General features: G+C 44.0%; 1 protein-coding gene across 1 annotated transcript; it reads right to left on the reverse strand.

Annotated features, from left to right (window-relative positions):
• Positions 1-1902: 1902 nt before the first annotated feature.
• On the reverse strand, positions 1903-13537 carry RDH12 (retinol dehydrogenase 12). Its single transcript, XM_004612336.2, has 7 exons — positions 13412-13537; positions 12156-12274; positions 11423-11578; positions 10636-10740; positions 9635-9844; positions 8076-8265; positions 1903-2558 (listed from the first exon to the last, which is right to left on the reverse strand). The coding sequence occupies exons 1-7, from the start codon at positions 13477-13479 to the stop codon at positions 2456-2458; spliced, it is 951 nt and encodes a 316-aa protein (XP_004612393.1). The 5' UTR covers positions 13480-13537; the 3' UTR covers positions 1903-2455.
• Positions 13538-21937: the final 8400 nt, after the last annotated feature.

Here is a 21937-nt window from a genome sequence, read left to right on the forward strand (position 1 = left end):
GGCCAGGAGGGTTGCTCCATGGCTTGGAAGCCGGCCTCACATGCTGGGGGGAAAGGCAGCTCAGGTAGAGAAGGGATCACCAAGTAAAGGGTGCTAGGGGGGCCCACTCAGGATGGGAGATATGTGCTGAAAGTAGACTATAGACCAAACATGATGGCCACTTAATACCTGTATTGCAAACCACAACACCCAGAAGGAGAGAGAGAGAGCAAAAGGGAATGTGCTTGCCACAGTGGTGGTTGAGGGGATGGGAGGGAGGGATACTGGGAACATTGATGGTGGAGAATGGGCACTGGTGGAGGGATGGGTACTTGATCATTGTATGACTGAAATGTAAGCATGAAAATTTGTAAGTCTGTAACTGTACTTCACGGTGATACATTAAAAAAATTTTTTTAATTAAAAATTTTTTTAAATCATACAATTCTGTGGCAAAAAATGCAGGTTTGGAGGCTAGAATGGTAGAAGGTAATGTTCTTGCCTTGTATGTGACTAACCTGGGTTCAATCCCTGGCACCTCATATAGTCCCCCAGCCCCACCAGGAATAATCCCTGAGTGCAGAGTCATGAGTAAGCTTTGAGCACAGCCAGGTGTGACCCCAAAACAAAACAAATAAAATAAAATAAATAAACTTTCTTTGCTCTCCTCTAAACTGTCTCCCTCTCCCAGGGAATCCTCTGACCTGCTCAGACCCAGCAGGGCCCAGACCCAGGCTCTGCTCCCTTTGCAGAGGATTTCCACCCCTCAAACCAAAAGCAAATGAAATATGCTGAAGTTGGATGACAGTGGACATTCATGGCAGTCTAAGGTATTATTTGCCCTGCTTTGGTCTATTTTACTCTTTCCATCATAAAAATATGCCAGTTATATGACTTTCAATAATATGACTTCTTGGGTCAACTGGCTAAAAGATTAGGCCATCTCCTGTCTCTTCTTATAGAACTTTGCAAAGTTTTCCAAGAGGCAAAGAAGCGGGTCAGAGTGCAGGAAGGCAGGGAGAGGTCTGGAAGCAGGAAGAACCAGGTTTTCAGGTAGAGGGATTATTGGGGTTTAGTACTCTGCAAATTTGCATCAGATTGAATGAAGTCCTGGACTCCCTCTGTCCTTAAAGGATGGTGGAACTTAGCCTCTTTGTTACATAAGTCATGCTTATCACTTCTCAATAAAATGTTAGAGCTGGAAGGAAGTTAAGAAAATATTTCCATGTAATCAAGGTAAAGAGAAAAGGAAGTGAAATTTGTCAGTTACGCAGGGGGGTTTGGGGGGTGAGGGGTAGGATGTATACTGGGGTTTGTTTTTTTTTTTTTTTTGGTGGTGGAATATGGGCACTGGTGAAAGGACGGGTGTTTGAGCATTGTATAACTGAGACATAAGCCTGAGAACTTTGTAACTTTCCACATGGTGACTCAATAAAATAAATTAAAAAAAAAAAAGAAAATATTTCCACTGGACCGACTTATCGTTCAGATGAGATGATGGATGTTGTGAGGGGCAGGGTGAGAACTAAAAAGCCTTCTTCCCTTCTTTCGTTCTTTTGTTTTTGTTCTGTTTTTTGTTTTTTGGGCCACACACAGAGGTACTAAGGGCTCTGAGTTCTGTTCAGAAATCACTCCCAGCAGGCTCAGGGGACCATGAGGGGTGACAGGGGTCAAATCCAGGTTTGCTGCATGTAAGGCAGGCACCCTACCTGCCGTATTATCTCTCTGGCCTCATCTTCTCTTAATTTCATTTTCAACCCTTACTACTGTAACAAAGTTAAGTAAGGCAGTATGGTGAATACAATCTTTATTTTCTTTCAGAATTAAAGTGAAGGGAACTCGAGTAAAAGACAATACTATATCATCCAAAAATTTTACAAAATTACTTGTTAATTACATCTAAATAAAGCTGTCGGGGGGAAATTTTTTTAAGAACTAGAAAAAGAATACGGGAGATGCAGCTTTACACAGTGGCTACAGGATGCCTCGTGGAAGGAACAGGTTAGTCAACATTACCCTGAGACAGTGAGGAGTATTCCAATGAGGAAAGAGATCAGACTCCCAGCTGGAGTCCAGAATCCCTAGAAACACCTAGCACTGATGCTCTGGTCACCTCATCGGAACAAACTGCCATTTCTGTGTTGGGGAGGAAATCGACCCATTTTCCCAGGCCCTTCTGTTCCCTCTACACCCAATTTGGGATCAGTCCTGTCTTTGTAAACCCTAGAGGTGACCAGCACTGCAAGTCTTAGAGAAGAATATTGTGAATGTGCGAGCATCTTGTGCCATGAGCCAACCTCGAGGGAGCATTGGATGTGCAAAAATTTCCTCCAGAAGTATTGGGAGAATCAGAGCAAGGTAGGATTTGCAATAGCAGCCAGCCAGGGAGTCAATCCTTTGGGGTTGGCCTTCTCCTTGGTCCCCTTTCTCAGTGGCATGGACTGGGCCCCAGAAAGCTGTGGTTTGTTCACCAGTTCTACTCCCACTGGATTCCGAGAAGCTCACAGCTGACTCTCCACAGGCGCTCAGCTGTTTTGTTATTCCGGGCTCTTGGAGACACCCAGGTCCTCTTGCAGTCACTGGAGGGCAGAGAAAGAGTGTGAACATCCAGGAGTGAAAATAGCAGCCTAGGAAAGTTTATGGCCTCTTTCTTAGAATCTGTGTCCTAGCATTTAAGATATTCTGGAGCTGAAGGGCATATAGTTCAACGGAAGAGGGCATGTCTCCCATGCATGAGTTCTGTCTCCAGCACCCCCAAAAACAAATAAGTAAAAAATATTGGGTAAAAAAAACTGACTATTGGGGGCTGGAACAATAGCACAGTGGGTAAGACTTTTGCCTTGCACGCTGCTGACCCAGGTTCGATTCCCAGCATCCCATATGGTCCCCCAAACCACCGCCACACCGCTAGGAGTGATTCCTGAACGCAGAGCAGGAGTAACCCCTGTGCATTGCTTGGTGTGATCCCAAAAGCAAAAAAAAATTTTTAAAGATGCCCAGATAGGATGAAGGAATGCACGCAGATGGAGGGGGGCCTGGGGCAGTGTTGGAAACCAGAAGAAGCTCGAGCTGGAGCTGCCGGCCCCAGTAAAAATAAGAATAATTAATTAATTTAAAAACCTGACTATTGAAATGCAATTTTAAAGGATTTTTTTTTTTTTTTGCTTTTTGGGTCACACCTGGCAATGCACAGGGGTTACTCCTGACTCTGCACTCAGGAATTACTCCTGGCAGTGCTCAGGGGACCATATGGGATGCTGGGGATCGAACCCGGGTTGGCCGCGTGCAAAGCAAACGCCCTACCTGCTGTGCTATCGCTCCAGTCCCCTGAAATGCAATTTTAATCATCTGAAGTAGTTTCTTCATTGATGAGCTCCACAATATGATCTCGCACTGACTGGTTCTAATCTCCACTGAACTGAAAGGCAGCACTGAGCATATCATTCTCAGATCACTGCAACAACACTCGGTCAAAACACATCCAGTATTACTGGTGACAGGCTCACGGGTTTCTCCTGTAGTCCATGGCCTCCATATGTGATTTAAGACAATGTCAAAATTCAGATGAAATTCGCATAATTATAGATGCGAATAGATATAGATCTTTACATCCAAGTTTTCAGATACCCTAGAATTCCGGCTACAACGTCACTTATGCCCCATGAACCCCAGACTAAGCAACTCTGTTTTCTTTGGTGGGGGGGATAGAGCATGGGAACGGGGACTATGGATGAGGGGCTGGGAGCAGAGGACGTGGTCATGCTGTTTGCCTTTAAGTAGCATTTTCTTCCTAACAATAAAAATCCTGCACAGGATCCGAGGTTTTCCTGAGCGCAAAATGGAGCCGGCGATCCAGCTGAAACAGGACGCTTTCGCGCGCTTGCGGGAGGCCCCAGGGGGTGGGGGCGGCGACCCCCGCCCACCGCAGATAGATATTTAGACCCACCTCCCCCACGTGTGCTTCCCTTTGGATCCGGCTGCGGAGCGAGCATGATGGAAGAGCCCAAGGGAGCGCCCTTGGACTCCAGGCAGCCCACTGAACTAATTCCGGCATGGGACCAGAGACCCCACGGTGCGCTGAAACAGTGGGAACCGGGCATCCCCCAATTCTTTTAACCTCTCTCTCTCTCTCTCAACTCCTCCCTCCTGAGCACAGCGTAGGACTTCTCCATCTTATGAGCACCATAAAAGGGTAAAAGTTTGTAGTGATGTTATTTCTGGTTGTACTTTCCCTGGACTTTATACAGAAACCCAAACCCAAACCCAAATGTCATCTTAGCATCAGCAATATGTAATGGTTCGCTTTTAATGGGTCGGACTTTTGTGGGAGATCCTAACAAGAATAGTAAGTCAGTTGCTGAAATATTGAAGGCAATCAAAGTGGTAGCCATCTCTCTAGACTGAACTAAGCTATATCCCCACGCCGGCTGAGAAGAAATTTTCTTCTTTCTCGGGAAGAAACGCGGCGTGTCGTCAACTACAGTGTGATGTCCATTAAGCAAACAGACCTGGTGGCATGGGAATGGGATATAAGGGGAAAAAATTATGTACATGGAACAGTGGGACGCTGGTGGAATCTCGAGCCGGAGCCGATACCAGCGCAAGACCTTCGGTTCCAGAAACTGCTTGCAGACACTCTACTAGTCTATCAACTAAGCCAGAGCCCCACACCTGCCGATGACGGGAAATAACCATCCTTTTCGGTTTTTTTTTTTCTCCCTTGTCAGGCAGCGTGGCGATTACTAAACAGGCGTGAACTCGGTGGCGCGGGGCAAGGGGGAAAAAGAAAAGTTATGTAACAAACAGCGGGACTTAATATCTCTATATTCTTAGCAGTGGAGAACTATCAAATGCCTCCTTGGCAATAGGACTGCTTTCCTTTTTTGGGGGAAACCCCAACAAAGGTAGTGAGTTGTGTGTTGAAACATGGAATGTAATCGAGATAAGGCATAAACGAAGTGAAACTTATCATGTACAAGGGTGGGGACTGGGGAGGTGGGAGGGGCGGCAGGTATACTGGGGGGGTAGGTGATGGAAGATGGGCACTGGTGAAGGGAAGGGTGTTTGAGAATTGTATAACCGACATAATCCTGAGAACTATGTAACCCTCCACATGGTGATTCAATAAAATTTAAAAAAAAAATCCTGCACAACACAACTTGGAAGATAACAGTATCAATTAGGAAAAAAATAAGTGCATGAATTCCTTTTCGTTACACTCCTACTTGCTTTGCATATAAAAAAAATACAGTCTTGTGCATGAATAAATAGTCTTTCTTATATACAAAACTAAGATCAGGGACTGGAGCGATAGACCAGCGGGTAGGGCATTTGCCTTGCACCTGGGCGACCCGGGTTCGATTCCCAGCATCCCATATGGTCTCCCAGCACTGCCTGGAGTAATTCCTGAGTGTAGAGCCAGGAGCAACCCCTGTGCACTGCTGGGTGTGACCCAAAAAGCAAAAAAAAAAAAAAAAAACTAAGATCAAACTGTAGCTTGGGGAGGAGATGCATAGTTTAAGTGATAAACAAGTAAATATTTTCAACTAATTAAAAAAACCTCAAGCAAAAGGCTAAACTTCTCTTTTGAATTCCCCTTAATTCTCCCTCAAGCTCTCTGGAAGTCACCACATTTTAGCATTTGTTGTCTACCTTCCAGATTGTTCTTTATGTATTTACAATGACTGTCAGTATAGTTTTCTGTTGTAGCAGTCTTTCCTCACAACAAACATGATATATCACAACATGATATATCATTTTCCTGTAACTTAATTACTATTTGAAAGTACTGCACCTAGGGACTGGATAACCTCACACCCTGTATTTGTGGCAGTAGCAATCAACATGTGGACACTGGGGTGGCGGTACCCACTAAGATAGACATGAACTGCACCTGTGAGCCACAGATGAAAATTTCGATTTTCTAGGGAAATTTCTAAGAAACATTTCCAAAAAGAGAGAGGAAAATGGGTAAAAATAGTTTCAGTAATATTCTACCCAACATGATTAAATGATAAATGGTCTGAGAGCTAGTACACGGGTAGGGTGCTTGCCTGGCATGCAGCCAACTCTGGTTCAATCCTCAGCATCCCTTATGGTCCCCTGAGTCTGCCAGGAGTGACACCTGATTGTGGAGCCAGGATTAACTCCTGAGCACCACTGTGTGTGGCCCAAAAACAAACAAAAAAATTATAATGATAGGGGCTGGAGTGATAGCACAGCGGGTAGGGCATTTGCCTTGCACGCAGCCGACCCGGGTTCGATTCCCAGCATCCCATATGGTCTCCTGAGCACCACCAGGGGTAATTCCTGAGTGCAGAGCCAGGAGTGACCCGTGTGTATTGCCGGGTATGACCCCCCCCAAAATTACAATGATAGCATTGAACTGCTAGCCCAACTGGCCAAGTATTTCAGGAAGTGCCTCCCAGATCTGCTGAGCACAGCTTGGAAGTTCCCCTAAAGAAACATAGATATAATATAAAATAGTTTACATTTTTCTTACTTTGTATTCAAAAGCTGGTGTACACTTACACGTAGAGCACATATCATTTTGGACCAGCCTTTGAATCAGTGCTCACAGCACATCTCGCCAGTGGCAGCCTTCCTACCCAGCACAACTCTCAAGCAAGATGGCCCACATTCAGTTGCAGAACTGCCCCTCTCAAGCCATCCGACCTTGACCCAGCTACTTCACTATTCCTGCCTTAGTTTTCCCATCTGTAGAATGGGAATTAGCAGTATTTTCTATTTTCTAGAATCATAATAATGGTAGGGAGCATTGTATGTGCAACACTAGAATGTGCACCAAATATGTCAGCTTAAGCAACATTCGTTATTATTATCTATCACTTCCCTGTTGCTAGACAATGAGGCTATTCTATTCTCAATGCTTCATTTAAGAAATGGTGAACCAATGAACATTTTGGAACAAAATGGTACAGAAGAGCCATGGGCAGGATGAAGTCATGGACTTGGAAGGAGATTTAGACCTTGACTTCCCTTTAGTCCCATATTTTGATTGTCCATCATTATTTTTAAATTTCAGGGTGTGAGGCCAGAACAATAGTATAGCAGGTAAGGTGTTTGCCTTGCATGCAGCTGACCTGGGTTCAATTCCTGGCATCCTATTGGGTGCCTAAGCACTGGGAGGAGTAATTCCTGAGTGCAGAGCAAGGAGTAACCCCTAAGTATGTCCAAGTGTGACCCAAAAAAGGAAAAATTAAAAACACAATAAATAATAAATGTCAGGATGAGGGCAGATTTCAAACACACCAAGCACTACTCAGAAGCTCTTTCTGGCTCTGTATTCAAAGGTCACCCCTGAAGGTGCCCAGGAGACCATATTTGGTACAGGGGCTCAAACCAAGAACAGCTACATACAAGCCTGGTAGAGCACTGGCAACGTGTGTCCAGGCACTGAGTTCTGTCCCTGCACTGAATGCCTTAAGCACTCTTGGATCTATTCCTGATGGCCCTCACCATCTCAGAATATGGGCCATATAAAAAAGGGGGACCAGGAAGATAGCTCAGGGGTTAGGGTTGCATGCATTTTATGCTCAAGACCCCAAGCTTTCTCCCTAGCACTGGGCCCGAGTAGTACCGCACCTCCAGACTCTAGCACAGAATTGTTTGGCCTAGTCAAATATCACTGGGCATGGTCCCCTGCCCTCTGAGCATTAATTAATAGCCTTCTCTCCCTCCCCCAATCTACTTCTATATTCCAACTGATATCATTTTAGCAAAGGGGTATAGCCTTACACAAGGACACACTCCTCTGAATGCTCTGAGAAAGCTACAAATTTTACTCAGAAACATCACACACATACACACACACACGAGAGAAAGAGAGAGAGAGAAGGAGAGAGTGAGAGTGAGACAGAGAGAGAGAGAGAGAGAGAGAGAGAGAGAGAGGCAGGTCATGAGAGCAACTCTGGCCAAGTTCCCAATGGGGGTTTGCTTAGAAAAGCCAGAGCATTTGACTTACAGGCCCACACCAAATCTGGATTCCACATTTGGCCACTCAGCACACAGCCCAGAAAGGCTTGTGCCTCCCCAAGCACCTAGTGGAGTAGAGAGACCCTCTCCCAACCTCCTACCTGAAGTACTTGCCACTCAGGGGCTCCAGGCCCTCAGCCAGGGCACAGTGCAGGCTGGTCTGGGCCCCTTCCCGTGCTGACTTGAGGAACGGGGAGAAGAGCCGCCAGAGTAAGCACATGAGGAAGGAATGCCGGACCAGCTCAGAGCGGACGATGCCTGGGTGCACTGCATAGGTGGTGACACCTGTGCCTAGAACAAAGAGTTCCCAGTTAAGCCAGAAACACACTCTGAGCCCAGAGGGACAACTCAGCTCCCCAGCAAAATGTCTAATGGAGAAGGTCAATCAGGAAGTACAGCCCAAAAGACCAGAGGGTACCTTCACCAGCCAAATAAATCTGAGCAATAATTGCCTGGATCTCCCAGTAAGAGCTACAGCCTGCCAACCTTCTCTGCAGCATCAGTGCTTCACTGAGAGTCCTTCTACTTAAATGTCCTCATTCTTCTCCGACTTAAGGATTTCTCAAAGGAACAACTGTATGTGGTATGGGTCATAATAGCATCGATTGATGACTGTGTTATCTTGCGTTATTTCTAGAGGCGTTATTTCTAATTAGATTATTACTAATCTAATTAGTAGGTAGCTAGGACCTTGTTTTGAGCTGCATTTGCCCAACAAGCACATTATTGTAAGGTGTGGAATGAGGGGTGTTGAAGAAAAAAGATAATGGGGGTTAATATATGCCTTCAAATTTCCTCTTTGCCGCAACGATTTTTGGAAATTGTTACGTGTGCCCTATGCCTTTCACTTGCCTCAGGGGGGTTTAAAGGAAAAGGTCCATGAATCGACACACTAGTGTGTGGTGGAGCAAGAACTTAGCTGCCAGGCTCTGGAATCCAGCCTTCCAGTCTGTGGCAGCATAGCAGCTCAGCTCATCCCAAGAGCCTCAGCAAGGGGGACCCAGAAGGAAGCACCCTATGCCCACATTCCTGTCCTGACTCCTAGTTTTTTTTCCATGTAACTTTATGCCAGTCACTACTTTGGTCCTCTGTTTAGACCTACAATACAATAAAAAGTGGGGGGGGGTAGGGGGGGTGGGGGGAGGTATACTGTGATTCTTGGTGGTGGAATATGTGCACTGGTGAAGGGATGGGTGTTTGAGCATTGTATAACTGAGACAAACCTGAAAGCTTTGTAACTTTCCACATGGTGAGTCAATAAAATAATAAAAATTTTTAAAATACAATAAAAAGAACACCTGCTCTGCCTGTTGCTAGCGGTGGATGTGAAATTCTAACAGGATGGGATATACTACAAATGCAAGGTATCTTTACAAGGTCCCTAACTCCTGTACAAATGTAAGCTTCCTGAGGTCAAGAACTCTGTTTTATTCCATTTATAACAACATTCTCCTTAGCACACACCACTACAATGTGCACGTTACTGGGGGCTTGGAGACCATATCCGGTGGTGTTCAGGGATTACTCCCGGCTCTGCAGTCAGGGGACCAGGTGGTGCTGGGGACTGAACTGGAGTTGACTGAACATGCAAAACAAGCACCTTAACTACTATTGACCCTGTTTTTTGCTATCTGAACCATGGCTCTTTGTTCAGTCTTACCTTGGAGCCTCTTGGCCAGCTCCCGAGTGAACAGCACATTGGCCAGCTTGCTGTGGCAATAGGCAAAACCTGGGCTATAGCTCTTTTCACTTTGGAGGTCATGGAAATGAATCTTGCCAACATGGTGCACCACTGAAGACAGGTTTACCACCCGTGCAGGAGAAGACTCCTTCAGCCGCTCCAGGAGCAAGTAGGTGAGCAGGAAGTGGCCTGCAAGGAGAGCCAGCACAGATTGAAGAGTGGCATGACAGTTGATGACAGGACTTCATAATTAGCTCACTAATGTCTGGGTGTGAACAAAATTTTGTGTCATGACCTACTCAGTGTCAATGGTTCTTCGGTCTGAATTAGTGGGTTCCTCAAGGCCAGGGCCAGCCAGAGCTATACTAGAGATAAGGCCATGTGGACTTCATTTGTATTTGCTTACACTCTGCCCTTGCTCCAACCCAGAAAACACAACCACCTGCTGCCTTCCCACTTGCTCTGATCATGGTCACAGCATGGTGAGCCCCGGTATGATCATATAAAGAAGAAAGGATAGAATTGTCTGGGAAAATCACATCTGCCTAGACTCTGAGAACATGTTCCAAGATCCCGGCACCAGAATCGTCATTACTCCCCCATACTTGAAGTCCTTAAGATTTATTGCCTCTATGGACCAACCTTGGTTTTCTTGACCCCCCCCCAGTTGTATTATCTTCCCTTTCCTTCCCAATAGACTCTTGTATTCATCAAGCCTGGCCCTGCTTGCTCAGCTTTGTACAGCCACTGCCCCACCCAAGAATGACATGACTCCTGGAATCTTCCAAGTATAGTGGATTCTTAATAGTATGGGTAGAAGAACTCACAATTATGGACTAGAAAGAAATAAGATAGTGAACAAACACCTCATGGGTCCAGTTTGTAGGAATACTAGGCTCTTTGAGGACCACTGGAGATTCTCAGCACAGAAAAAAAAAGGTGGGATTTGTCTCACTTCTTAGTTACCCAAAGATACTTACCCAGGTGGTTGACTCCTATGTGGGTTTCAAAACCATCTGTTGTCTTGGAATATGGACACATCATCACTCCTGCATTGTTGATCAAGATATGGAGCTTCTTTTCCTCTGCGGATCACAACCAGCAAGACCCTGTGGTTAGTCAGGAGTTCACTAACTGCCTGTCAGAGTGATGAGCTCCTTGCCTATTGAGCTGTCAATGACATTCAATGACCACTCTCAGTGACTTTCTAAGTTTAGGTATTGGTCTCTTCTTGGTCACTACTCATTCATCTGTTCAGCAAACATACATGAGTATATGTACACTGGTCTCTTCCTGGTCACCATTCATTCATCAGTTCAGCAAACATACTGATGCTGAGTCGGTTCCATCCTGCTAAGCACTGGGCATACTCTACTCTTTCTGGATTTCATTGGGTTTGGAAGAAACTGGTCATTTCCCAAGATCCAGGAGAATTTTCCAGCAGCACAAACTCGTCAACTGCCAGAGACTCTTGGGATGAAAGAAGAGAAGCATCAGAGTCACACCTTTATGCCCAGGAGCAAGCCCAGACAGAGAACTTGCACTTCCCCCATTCCCATTGCTGATGCAAAAAGGACGATAAGGATCCTGCCCAGCTTGTCCACCTGCCAGGCTCTTGCCAATTCCCTACCCTGCTGGTTTACGTGGCAGAACCTGTCTGATGGGATCAATGTTCATTCTGATGAAAGGGTCAGAGATGGTCCAGGGTGGAGCAGCCACTCCCACATGAAGTTCTCTGCTTTGCTAGCTTGACCCCTGGGGCCTCACCTGCCAGAAAGCCCTCCACAAAGGCTCGGATGGACTTGGTATCAGAGAGGTCCAGTTTCCGCACCAGCACCTGGGAGTTCTTTGTATCAGCTCGAATTTCACTGGCAGCAGATTCCCCCTTCAGTACATCTCTGCAGGCAATATATATTCGAGCTCCTGGGGCCATGGCAAAGACAGGATAACATGGTCAGACAATATATCATATGTGAGCTTGGGACATTAGTGGCTTGAGACAGAGCATTCTCCCAGGCATCTCGGAAGCAGTGAATGGCTACATTGCTACATCAAGAATCTCACAGGAAGTTCTTATTGCTATCAGCTTAACCCTGACTGGAAACCCTGGTTTTTAACATTCCAGTATTTAAAGAGAACAGTAACAGACTTCATAATGAATCTACATGGTCACCAATGGTTTCCTTTATACAGTGGGAAAGGAGAAAGGAAGAAGTTTTCTTTCTTTTGATCTTGGGGTTACACCTGGAAGTAAGGAGATCAAATAGGGGTAGACTACATGGCAAGGCAAGCACCTTAACCCCTAGACTATCTCTCTGACCCCAGATTGGAAAGTTAGTCTTAAAACCGTAGAGTCGGCTGTTGTCACAGCTGGATTTGAATCTTATGACCCTTAACGTCCTGGCTAATGCCTTCAAATGCAGGAGGAAGGACATGGGAAAGTGGTCCGTGGGGAAGGACAGGAGGAGCTACCCAGGGGGCACTGAGCAGAAGGACTTGCCTCTGCGAGCAAGCTCTCGGGCCGTCTCCTTGCCAATGCCGGTGTTGGCGCCGGTGATCACCACTACTTTCCCAGGAAGCTGTACGCTTGTTCTACAAACACCACCAGCAAAGAACTTCCTAAAAGCAAAGGTAACAAAAGCATTCATGCACCAAGCTTCCCAAGCCCAGACTGAGAGACATAAAATCCATCCAGCTTCAAAGAGAAATTTCTTTTAGGTTTTTTATTTGGGGGGGGGTGCAGTAGCTCAGGGGTTATTCACAGCTCTGTTACTCACAACTCAGGAGACCATGGGGGATTGAACCTGGGCTCCCAGGGGGAGAGCATGTGCTTAGCTCTTTGATTCCTTTCTCTGGCTCCTCCCCTCTAGGTTTAGAGAGCTGCCTTCTTCTTTCTGGCCATCAGTGCAAAGTGCTGACCTCTATGCCGAGGGCATCTTTCTACTCATGAAGTTAATGAGCTCCGAGGGAGGAGAGGACAGAACTCACATTTCCTGGGCATCATCCCACTGCTAGGCACTAGAACTCTAGACATTTCTATATCAATTAATTTTAATTTGCCCAACCACGATTATTATCCCCATGTTACACTGGAGAAAACTGAAACTCAAGGAGCTTAAGTCACTTGATAATAATGGTGATGAAACTCAATTTAACCTGGGTTTTATACCAGGGTATAGAGAGACCCTCTGTCCCTCATATGCTTATTTGACCTTCTTTATCAACAACAATTTTTCAATTTTCCACTCTGAATGCACATTTCTTGACAAGTCCAGAAATTCCACAGCAAAAGTGCCACCCCAGAGAGTACTTTCAAAGGGAAGAGAGTTTCCCTTCCCCAAATGCCTGGTACAATTACCAGTGAGCCCCTCAGCAATAACCACCCCCACCCCATGACAACCAGGCAGGATTCCTTCTAGGGATAGGGAAGAAAGAGAGAAGCTCTGGGAACCCCTGGGTGAGAGCAAGGACTTCTCCCTAAATTCTTTCAAGCTACTTAACTGTCATCCACTAAACCTTTCCCGAGTGTGAGGATTTACACCAGCCCCTCCTCTCCCAGCCCAGGTCATTCCCCCACAGTATAATCTGTAACTGCCTGCGTCCTTCCTGCTGGTTTTGCCCTGACTTTCTCTCCCTGAGCCTCCATTCCTTTCTCTTCTTTCAGAGGCTCAGAACTCATGTACTTACTATAAGCTCTGTAGCTCCCAGTTTAGGCCTATGAAAAAAGGTCGTAAGAGTAGCTGCATTGAGACAAACCTGACAGATGGAGCTATCACGTACAAAAAGGGAAGGAAGCAGGTGAGCAGTCCCAAGGCGAGCAGCATCTTTACAAATTCTTTAGTTGCTGCTGCTTTAGCAAGAGCAACTTCGACTCTCACTCTGGCTCCGGCTCCTCGTCTGGCTCCACCTTTTGGCTGCTGCTGGTGCCTCTCGCTCCTCTTACTCTCTAGAGCTCAGCAACAACCTGACACTAAAGGCAGCCCAGAATCCTATTTAAATCCAAGAGCTGTCAGAGCACAGACTGCTGGGAGATGTAGTCCTGGGGGAGGGAATCAGAATAAAGAGTAGAACTTTACAAATTGACAGATAGCATACGGGGAGAAGGGACACAGAGTCCTGAATTACTTGTCCTGTGTAGGCAACGTGTTCTCCTAGCCACTCCACCTCTACTCCTACAAGACAGATTTTGTTTTTATGGGCCACAGCTGATATGCTCAGGACTCACTCCTGGCTCTGTACTCAGGGGTCCGTCCTGCAAGGCTGTTGGGTGCCCGAGGGAAAAACAGGGGCAGCTTCATGCAAGTAAGTGCCTTACTCTCTGTACTATCTCTGATCCCCAAACAGAATGTTTTTAACTTAAGCAACACCTCCTGATACAAGTGTGATTTAATACTGGTGTGATTAATAGAAAGGCACACTGTGATCCCAAAACAAACCAAAAAGTAAGGTATTAAATTATACTTGGACTGGAGAGACAGTGAAGCAGGGTAAACTTGCACTTGCCTTGCACATGGTTGACCCCTGTCTGATCCCCAATACTGTACACCATCACGAGTGACCTCTGAGCACAGATCCAAGAGTAGACCCTCATCACTGCTTAGTATGACAAAAAAAAAAAAACCCTTATAGTTATTTAAGAACTTAAGTATTTTTAAATTTAATTTAATTTAAAAAATCTTAATATAGGGCTGGAGCGATAGCACAGCGGGTAGGGCGTTTGCCTTGCACGCGGCCGACCCGGGTTCGAATCCCAGCATCCCATATGGTCCCCTGAGCACCTCCAGGGGTGATTCCTGAGTGCATGAGCCAGGAGTGACCCCTGTGCATCGCCGGGTGTGACCCCAAAAAAAAAACTTAATATATTTATTTTCAATTGAATCATCATTACAAAGTTGTTCATGATTGGGTTTCAGTCACACAATGTTCCAACACCCATCCCTTCACAAGTGTACATTTCCCACCACCAATGTTCCCAGTTTCCCTCCTGTATTTCTCCACCCCCGCTAAGCACGTGAGTATTAAAGTGTAGAGCTGGAAGGATATTTCAGTGGGCTGAATGCATGCTTTTCATGCACAAGACCCACACTTGGTCCCTGAGTACCACCAGGAGCTCAATGTCTGAGCACAGAGCCAAGAGTATCCCCTCAGCACTGTTGGGTATGACCTAAAGACAAACAAAAAATTAAAGTCTATAGGGGTCAGAGAGATAACACAGGAGTTAAGGCTCTTGCCTTGCGTGCAGCCAAAATTGTTTTGATCTCCAGCATTGAATGATCACCCAAGCACTACTAGGAAGAGCTCCTGACAGTACTACTAGTAGCGCCTCAGAAGCACTAAGGGTGGTGCAAAACTTATTTAAAATAAATTTAAAATAATTTTAACAATATTAATATTAATTTAATAATATTAAAATATTGAAATAATTTTATCTTAAAATAATATACAGGTAGAAATTTGACAGAAACTAGCACATCATAACACTGTAGAAAAGTTGCAATTATGGTTCTCATGCTGAATCCAAGTCTGCTGCTGATTGAAGGTCAACACACTAGAGAAAAGGGTTGATATAAGAAAACAGGTTCATTCAGGTGCTAGCAACCAGAGAAGATGGTGAACTTATTCCCAAGTCATCTTATTCTCAGGCAGGGAACTGTGGTTATAACAATGGGTTGGTAGAAGAAGCAGGTGAAAATAGAAAGCGGGGAGTGGGTTGGTAGGGGAGAAGGGATCCCATCATGTGGTGTTCTGCTAGTGCTGATGGTTTGATGGAGTCATCGGGGCACAGATCAGCCTTCCTGATGTGATGTCACCAGGAATAAGATATAATGCTGGATTTTGGCTTGGGGGCCACACATGTTGGTGCTCAGGGCTTACTCCTAGCTCTGTGCTCAGGGATCAACTACTGCCAAGGCTAGCAGGACCATATGGGATGTCAAAGATTGAACCTGGATCAGCTATGTGTAAGGCAAGCATCCAACCAACTGTACTATCTTTCCAGCCCTAAGAATGTTTTAATACCAGTTTTATTTTGTGATATATTGCAATAATTGGTTTCACAAAATCAAGTTGTTTCCAAGTGATCTGGGTTTGTTGGAAAACTTTAATTTTTAAAAACCCATAGTTTGTAAATCTCTAAGATAAAGTATTCAGTTAAAAAGTCTCCTAAGCATTGTTATCCATGGATCAGTCTCCTTCCTTTATTCCTGGTAGAGCTCAAGGACTACTCCTAGCTTGGGAGACCATGGAGTGTCAGGAATCCAGCCTGGGCCTCTGCATGTAAAGCATGTACTCATTAAGCTATCTCTCCAACCCTGCTATCTATTTCCTATTACATCCTTTAAGTTATGCAAATGAAAACAACATACTCAATATGTATCAAAGGGTGTTCTCTATCTTCTAAGAATAAATTTATTCCTTTTTAAAATTTTTTACTAAGATACTGTAATTTATAAGTTATTCATAGTTGAGTTTTAGATATGATACGTTCCAGCACCAATCCCACCACCAATGTCAAACTTTCACCAGTGTCCCCAGGGTTCCTTCCACCTATCCCCAGGCCTCAGACTGCCTCTTTGACAGGCATTAAAAAAATTTAATTGTTGTGGTTTGGATCTCATGCTCTCAGTGTTGACTCCGTGGTTTGGATACATGGCTATATCACTCCTCCACTCCACTGATGTACCTGAGGCCCTTGACCTCTGCCCCCTTGTTACTTCCTGTCTTCCTCTTGTTACTTCCTCCTTGATTTCTTTTTCTTTGTCCTTCACCTCCCTATATATTCTGCAGTCAAGAGTGACCAAGGCATCCCCCTAAAATATTTATTCTTTTTTACAGTTCACCAACATTCATAAACATAGTGCTGCCAGGACAGCCTATGAAAACGTGGAAGTGGAATGTCTAGGTCAACCAGTACATGTGTAGCTTTAGGATTACCACATCTTTTTCTCTGGAGGCTGCAGCAATCAGCTCTCCCACTCGAAGTGCATCATTATTTCTTAACCCTCTTGCTAATATCAGAAGATAATCTTTCCCAATCTGATAAGTGAAAAAAGGCTCCCAGTATAATTTTAATTAGCACCTTTTCTTACCCATGAAGTTGAAGAGTTGCTTTTCTTTTTCTATAAACTGTTATTTCCCTTGAATTTTTTTTCTTAGTAATTTGTAAGAGGTTTTTTGTTTGTTTGTTTGTTTGGGGGTCACACCCAGGAATATTCAGGCTTTCTCCTGGCTCTATCCTCAAGAACTATTCCTGTGGACTAGGTAGTGCGCTGAGGATCAAACCTGGGTCAGATATTTGCAAGTCAAGTATTAAAAACTAAACCTAAACACATCTTTCCCCAGGAAGTTTCTTTTAATTGAAATTTTAAATGTTTTATTCTAGCTTAGGTAGTACGGGTACAATAGTCTTAAATTATATGGTATTGAGGTACAATGTTACTATACCCTCACCACCACCACCATCAAGGTGCCCCTGAGGCTGATCACTGCCCCTGTATCACCTCTGATTCAATCTTCATTTTCCTCATCCCTCCCATCATTGTTTGCAAATTAGTTTTGTAACTCAAGGCCAAACACTTGGCTCTCCATGAAGTTTCCACTGATTTTTCCCAAGAGTCATTTGCCTTTACCTGTAGCAGATACTACCGACATTAAGGACTGGGTAAATCTTGGGAGGGACCATCCTGTCCAATGAAGAATTTTTATTAGTATCCCTGTCTCTCCCAACTAGATGATGATAGCCCCACTGCCCCCTTTGGACAAGCCCCACCGGCCCCTTGTGACAAGCCAAAATATCACCAGACATAGCCAACTGTCCACCGTAAGACCATTACCCCCAGTTGTAGAATTTTCTGGATAGTAGGATGATAGTGTTAAACCCAGGATTCTGGGTTCCCAAGTGGCAAGATGGACAGAAACACTGACTCGATAATGCAAAAGTAGAAGGAATTTTATTCCAGTATATTGGGGTCAACTATCTCACCCACAGAGTGGTCTATAGCGACCGACTTCAGGCAGCAAGCAGTTTATATAGGGTTTGATTACATAAGCAGTATATGCTTTATTGTTTCAGAAAAGAACCTTACCTAGTTACCAAACAAAGGTGTTTTGGCAAGTGTCTAGAGTAACAGTGGTCAGGCAATAGTTAACAATAGTTTCCAGCAACAGTCCATGGTTTCATAAGTTACTCATTCTTTTAGGGTTAACAAAAGACAATTTCTGGGGCATTTTGACTGGGAACATAGTGATTGATTGAGCCCACTTGCTGGGCCCAGGAACTTTCCCAGGTGGGTTCAGGTTGGCTAGTTACTCGTTGTTTTATTGCTGGGAAACTGAAACTGTTTTAGTTCCCTTAACTGAACCTGAGGCCTAGCTGATTTTGCTGATTTCTGCAGCTTTTCATGGCATCAGGTTCACCCTTACAATAGCAGTTTGGTGTGTGTATATCTGGAAAGGATTTTAAAATGGTCATTCACTGTATTCACTGTCATCCTGTTGCTCATCAATTTGTTCAAGCGGGCACCAGTAACGTCTCTCATTGAGAGTCTTATTGTTACTGTTTTTGGCATATCCAATATGCACGGGTAGCTTGCCAGGCTCTGCCGTGCGGGCTCCATACTCTCAGTAGCTTGCCAGGCTCTCCGAGAGGGGCAGAGGAATCAAACTTGGGTTGGCCACGTGAAAGGCGAAAGCCCAACCACTTTGCTATCGCTCCAGCCCAAAATGGTCATATATTTTTTAAATTAAAATAATATTTTAATTAAATTAAAAAACATTTTTAATTAGTGAATCACCTTGAGGTACAATTACAGAGTTATAAACTGCTTACGTTCCAGTCACACAATGATCAAGTAGCCGTCTCTCAACCAATTCTCATTCTCCACCACCAATGATCCCAGTATCCCGACTACCACCTCCACCCCATCCCTCCACCCCACCCTGCCTCTGTGGTGGGGCATTCCCTAAAACGGTCATATTTTGCCTTTGACTCAGTAGAAATTGAACCAAGCTAACATATTTATTTGACACTAGCTGCCATGATCAGTGGTTAGTATCTTTCAACTTAGAAGCAAATTAGAATCTTGTTCCTGATCCTTTAGCCCTTCAATGTTTTACCTTTTCCCAGCTTCATTCATTCTACTTCTGATCACTCCATTAGTCTACTATGACAGAGATCTGTGCACACACATAGGTTTAAAATGCCTCACAAGAGAACTTTTGTGGGGACGGGGCAGTGGAAATGTTCTATATCTTGATAGGATCTTGGGTTACATGGATCTATACATTTGTCAAAATTCTCTTAATGCTAAGACTCTTGATCCCATCATCTCCAGAAATTCTCTTCTACCACATCCTCACCCTTCAGTCTGTAAGCACCCCCAAGGTTGTCCATTCAGAGGTCTTTTCCTTCTTTTGTACTCATATTGCAGCACACACCTCAACATGAGAAGTTATTGAATCCCAGAAAGACTGCCAGCCCATAGTAAGCGTCTATTGTTATTTATGCCTTCCACACATATTTTTGGTACCAGTGATCAAACCTAGGGCCTCACATATGAGAAGAATATTTTTACCACTGAGTCACATTCCTAGCCTTCATTTTTTATTCAATTGATATTTAGGAGGGCTGGGGAGGGATGGTGAACTTCCCGCAATGCTTGGATATAGGATATAGAGTGACGGGATTGAACTAGGTTCAGTCACATAGTCATACATTATCTTTCAGGTCCTATCCAATTGCAATTTCACACTTATTGTGAAGTCATTGTCTGAGCTGAGCAATATTATATCCTACTTACCCTCATGTTTTTCTTCATCAAGAAACTGGTAAAGTCCAACTCCATATGAACTCACATATTTGTTTTCTTCATGCATCTGGCTGGTGAGAGCTGCTGAGGTAAAATCATACAGCCTTGCATGTTGATGCCATCATAAATATATAGCCATCAACATTACTCAGGCCTCCAATTAAACTCAGTCTTATTTTCCCTAGTTATCATTAACCTAATCTCAATGACTACTTCAAACATTTCTTGTTCTTCTTAAACTCATTGCCTGTCCCTTCCAACTTTAATATGCATCTTTATCTCATCACACACACATGCACACACAGATTATCAGAAGGAAAATTCTTCAATATTCTATTACCAAGTTTAGAAATCTATTTGAATGAATGCTTATCATATCTTTTTCTCTTTTTGTTTTTGGACCACATCTGGAAATGCACAGGGCTTACTCCTGGCTCTGTGCTCAGGGGTCACTCCCAGCAGTGCTTAGGAGACCATATGGATTGCTGGGGACCAACCCCAGGTTGGAGGCATGCAAAACAAATGCCTGAACCACTGTTCTATCACTCCAGCCCTGGTCATAGCTTTCTGTTTTTGAGGGATGAGAGTTGGGAGAGCAGTTTTTAGAGTTTGATTCTGTCTTTCTGTTCAGGGGGCCATATGTGGTGCCAGGAAACATATGAGAGTTGACTGGATATAAGGAAAGTGCCATATCCATTGTACTATCTCTCTGGTTCATTATCATATTTTTTTCTTCCCAATTGAATTTTCTCTAAGTCATCTTTTTCTGCTTTCTCGGAGACCATACTCTATTACTGTCTCTGATCTCCTTTATCTTCCAGTCTTTTCCTTTGCTTTGCTTATTTATTTATTTGTTTATTTATTTATTTATTTATTTATTTATTTTTGCCACACCCAGTGGTGTTCAGGGCTTTCCCCTGGCTCTCTGCTCAGGAATCACTCCTGGACAGCTTGGGGGAACCATATGGGAATTGAACCTGGGTTGGCCGCAATATGGCCAGGGCCCTACTTGCTGTACTATTGCCCGGGTCCTTTTTTGTGCTCTTTTAAAATGCTCCTACCATCCTACTTTCCCTGATACTACTCTCTTCTCTCCTTATACTTGACTTAGAAGTGTACTTTTTAGTTTTCCAGTTTCCCCCTCATCTTTTTTTTTTCTTTTTGGGTCATACTCGGTGATGCACAGGGGTCACTCCTGGCTCTGCACTCAGGAATTACTCCTGTCGGTGTTCAGGGGACCATATGGGATGCTGGGAATCAAACCCGGGTCCATCAAGTGCAAGGCAAACACCCTACCCGCTGTGCCCTCCCCCTCATCTTTGAAGCTTTTCTCCACCATGTTACTAATGACTTACATGATGCTTAATGTAATGGCCATGTATTGTTCTTATTTTGACTTCCTAGCCCAGCACACTTGATCAGTATCTACTACTTATTGGGGGGTGGGGGTAGGGTGCCCATTGGGCCATATCTGAGGATGTTCAGGGACAGGAATACTATAAATAATGGTCTATACTATAAATAATGAATACTATAAATAATACTATAAATATTATAAATAAGTGAGTGAATGAATAAAAACAAAGCATGAACAGTCTTTAATAAAGGTGCAGAACTCTGTACAAATATTAAGTAACATAATAATGACAAAATCTGATTATTAGATTCTTCAACTTTAAATCAATATAAATTTATAGCAAGTGAAGGTCTGACAGCACAAACAGCAGAAATAACTGCTTTGGGCTTTTTGGGGAAGGTGGGGAAAAGTAGCTCGTCAACCACAGATTGTATTACAGCTTCTTTAATTTATGATTTTTAAGAGGTCAAAAGCAACCTCTGCTCAGGACAGAGATCCCAGAAACTCCCTTTTAGCAACTAATCTCCAGCAGTTCTTTCTCTTACAGTTTATCACATATTTATATAGCAGCAAGATCTCCTCCAGCTTCTTTCTCTTTCTGGACCACAAATGCTAGAACGCACGATCTGTACTTTTATACTATTGTAACCCCTCCCCCTGTTGTTTGGTTGTGCCTAATAGTAACGAGGGTGTGAAAGCTAATATGATGTGCTACAAAAACCAACCAACCATCAGAGAAAGATCAATCAGATCGTCTCCTAAACTGTTTCTATACAGAGGCACCTGTCCCTTTCACTTCCACTGTAACAAAGAAACTCATTCTTCTCTAATTACTATAAAATTATATTGAGGGTGACCTTGAAACATATATATGCAAGTCAAATGTATACAAATTATCCAGAAGAACCAGAATACAATTGCTGCATGTAGAAAGGATCACAGAAAAATAATTGTCTTACTAAAATAATCCCAACTTCATCCCTCAGACAGCAGACTTAAGTCTCCAAAGGCTGAACTGAATAGGGTGAGTTCAACAAAGAACCTGCTTTTTCCCAAAGAATTTTTATCACCCTAATTCAGATAGAATTAAATATGTGTGAATTAGCAAAACCGACTGCA

The sequence above is a fragment of the Sorex araneus genome, chromosome 3, assembly GCF_027595985.1.
Source record: "Sorex araneus isolate mSorAra2 chromosome 3, mSorAra2.pri, whole genome shotgun sequence".
Classification (NCBI taxonomy): domain Eukaryota; kingdom Metazoa; phylum Chordata; class Mammalia; order Eulipotyphla; family Soricidae; genus Sorex; species Sorex araneus.

Excerpts from the sequence above, each read along its gene's own strand:
- RDH12 (XM_004612336.2), bottom strand. The coding sequence starts at position 13,479 with ATGCTGCTCGCCTTGGGACTGCTCACCTGCTTCCTTCCCTTTTTGTAC. Across the intron at positions 10,741-11,422 it reads TGTGGAGGGCTTTCTGGCAG|AGGAAAAGAAGCTCCATATC; the intron begins GTGAGGCCCCAG and ends TGTGATCCGCAG. Across the intron at positions 2,559-8,075 it reads CTGAGTGGCAAGTACTTCAG|TGACTGCAAGAGGACCTGGG; the intron begins GTAGGAGGTTGG and ends TCTGCCCTCCAG.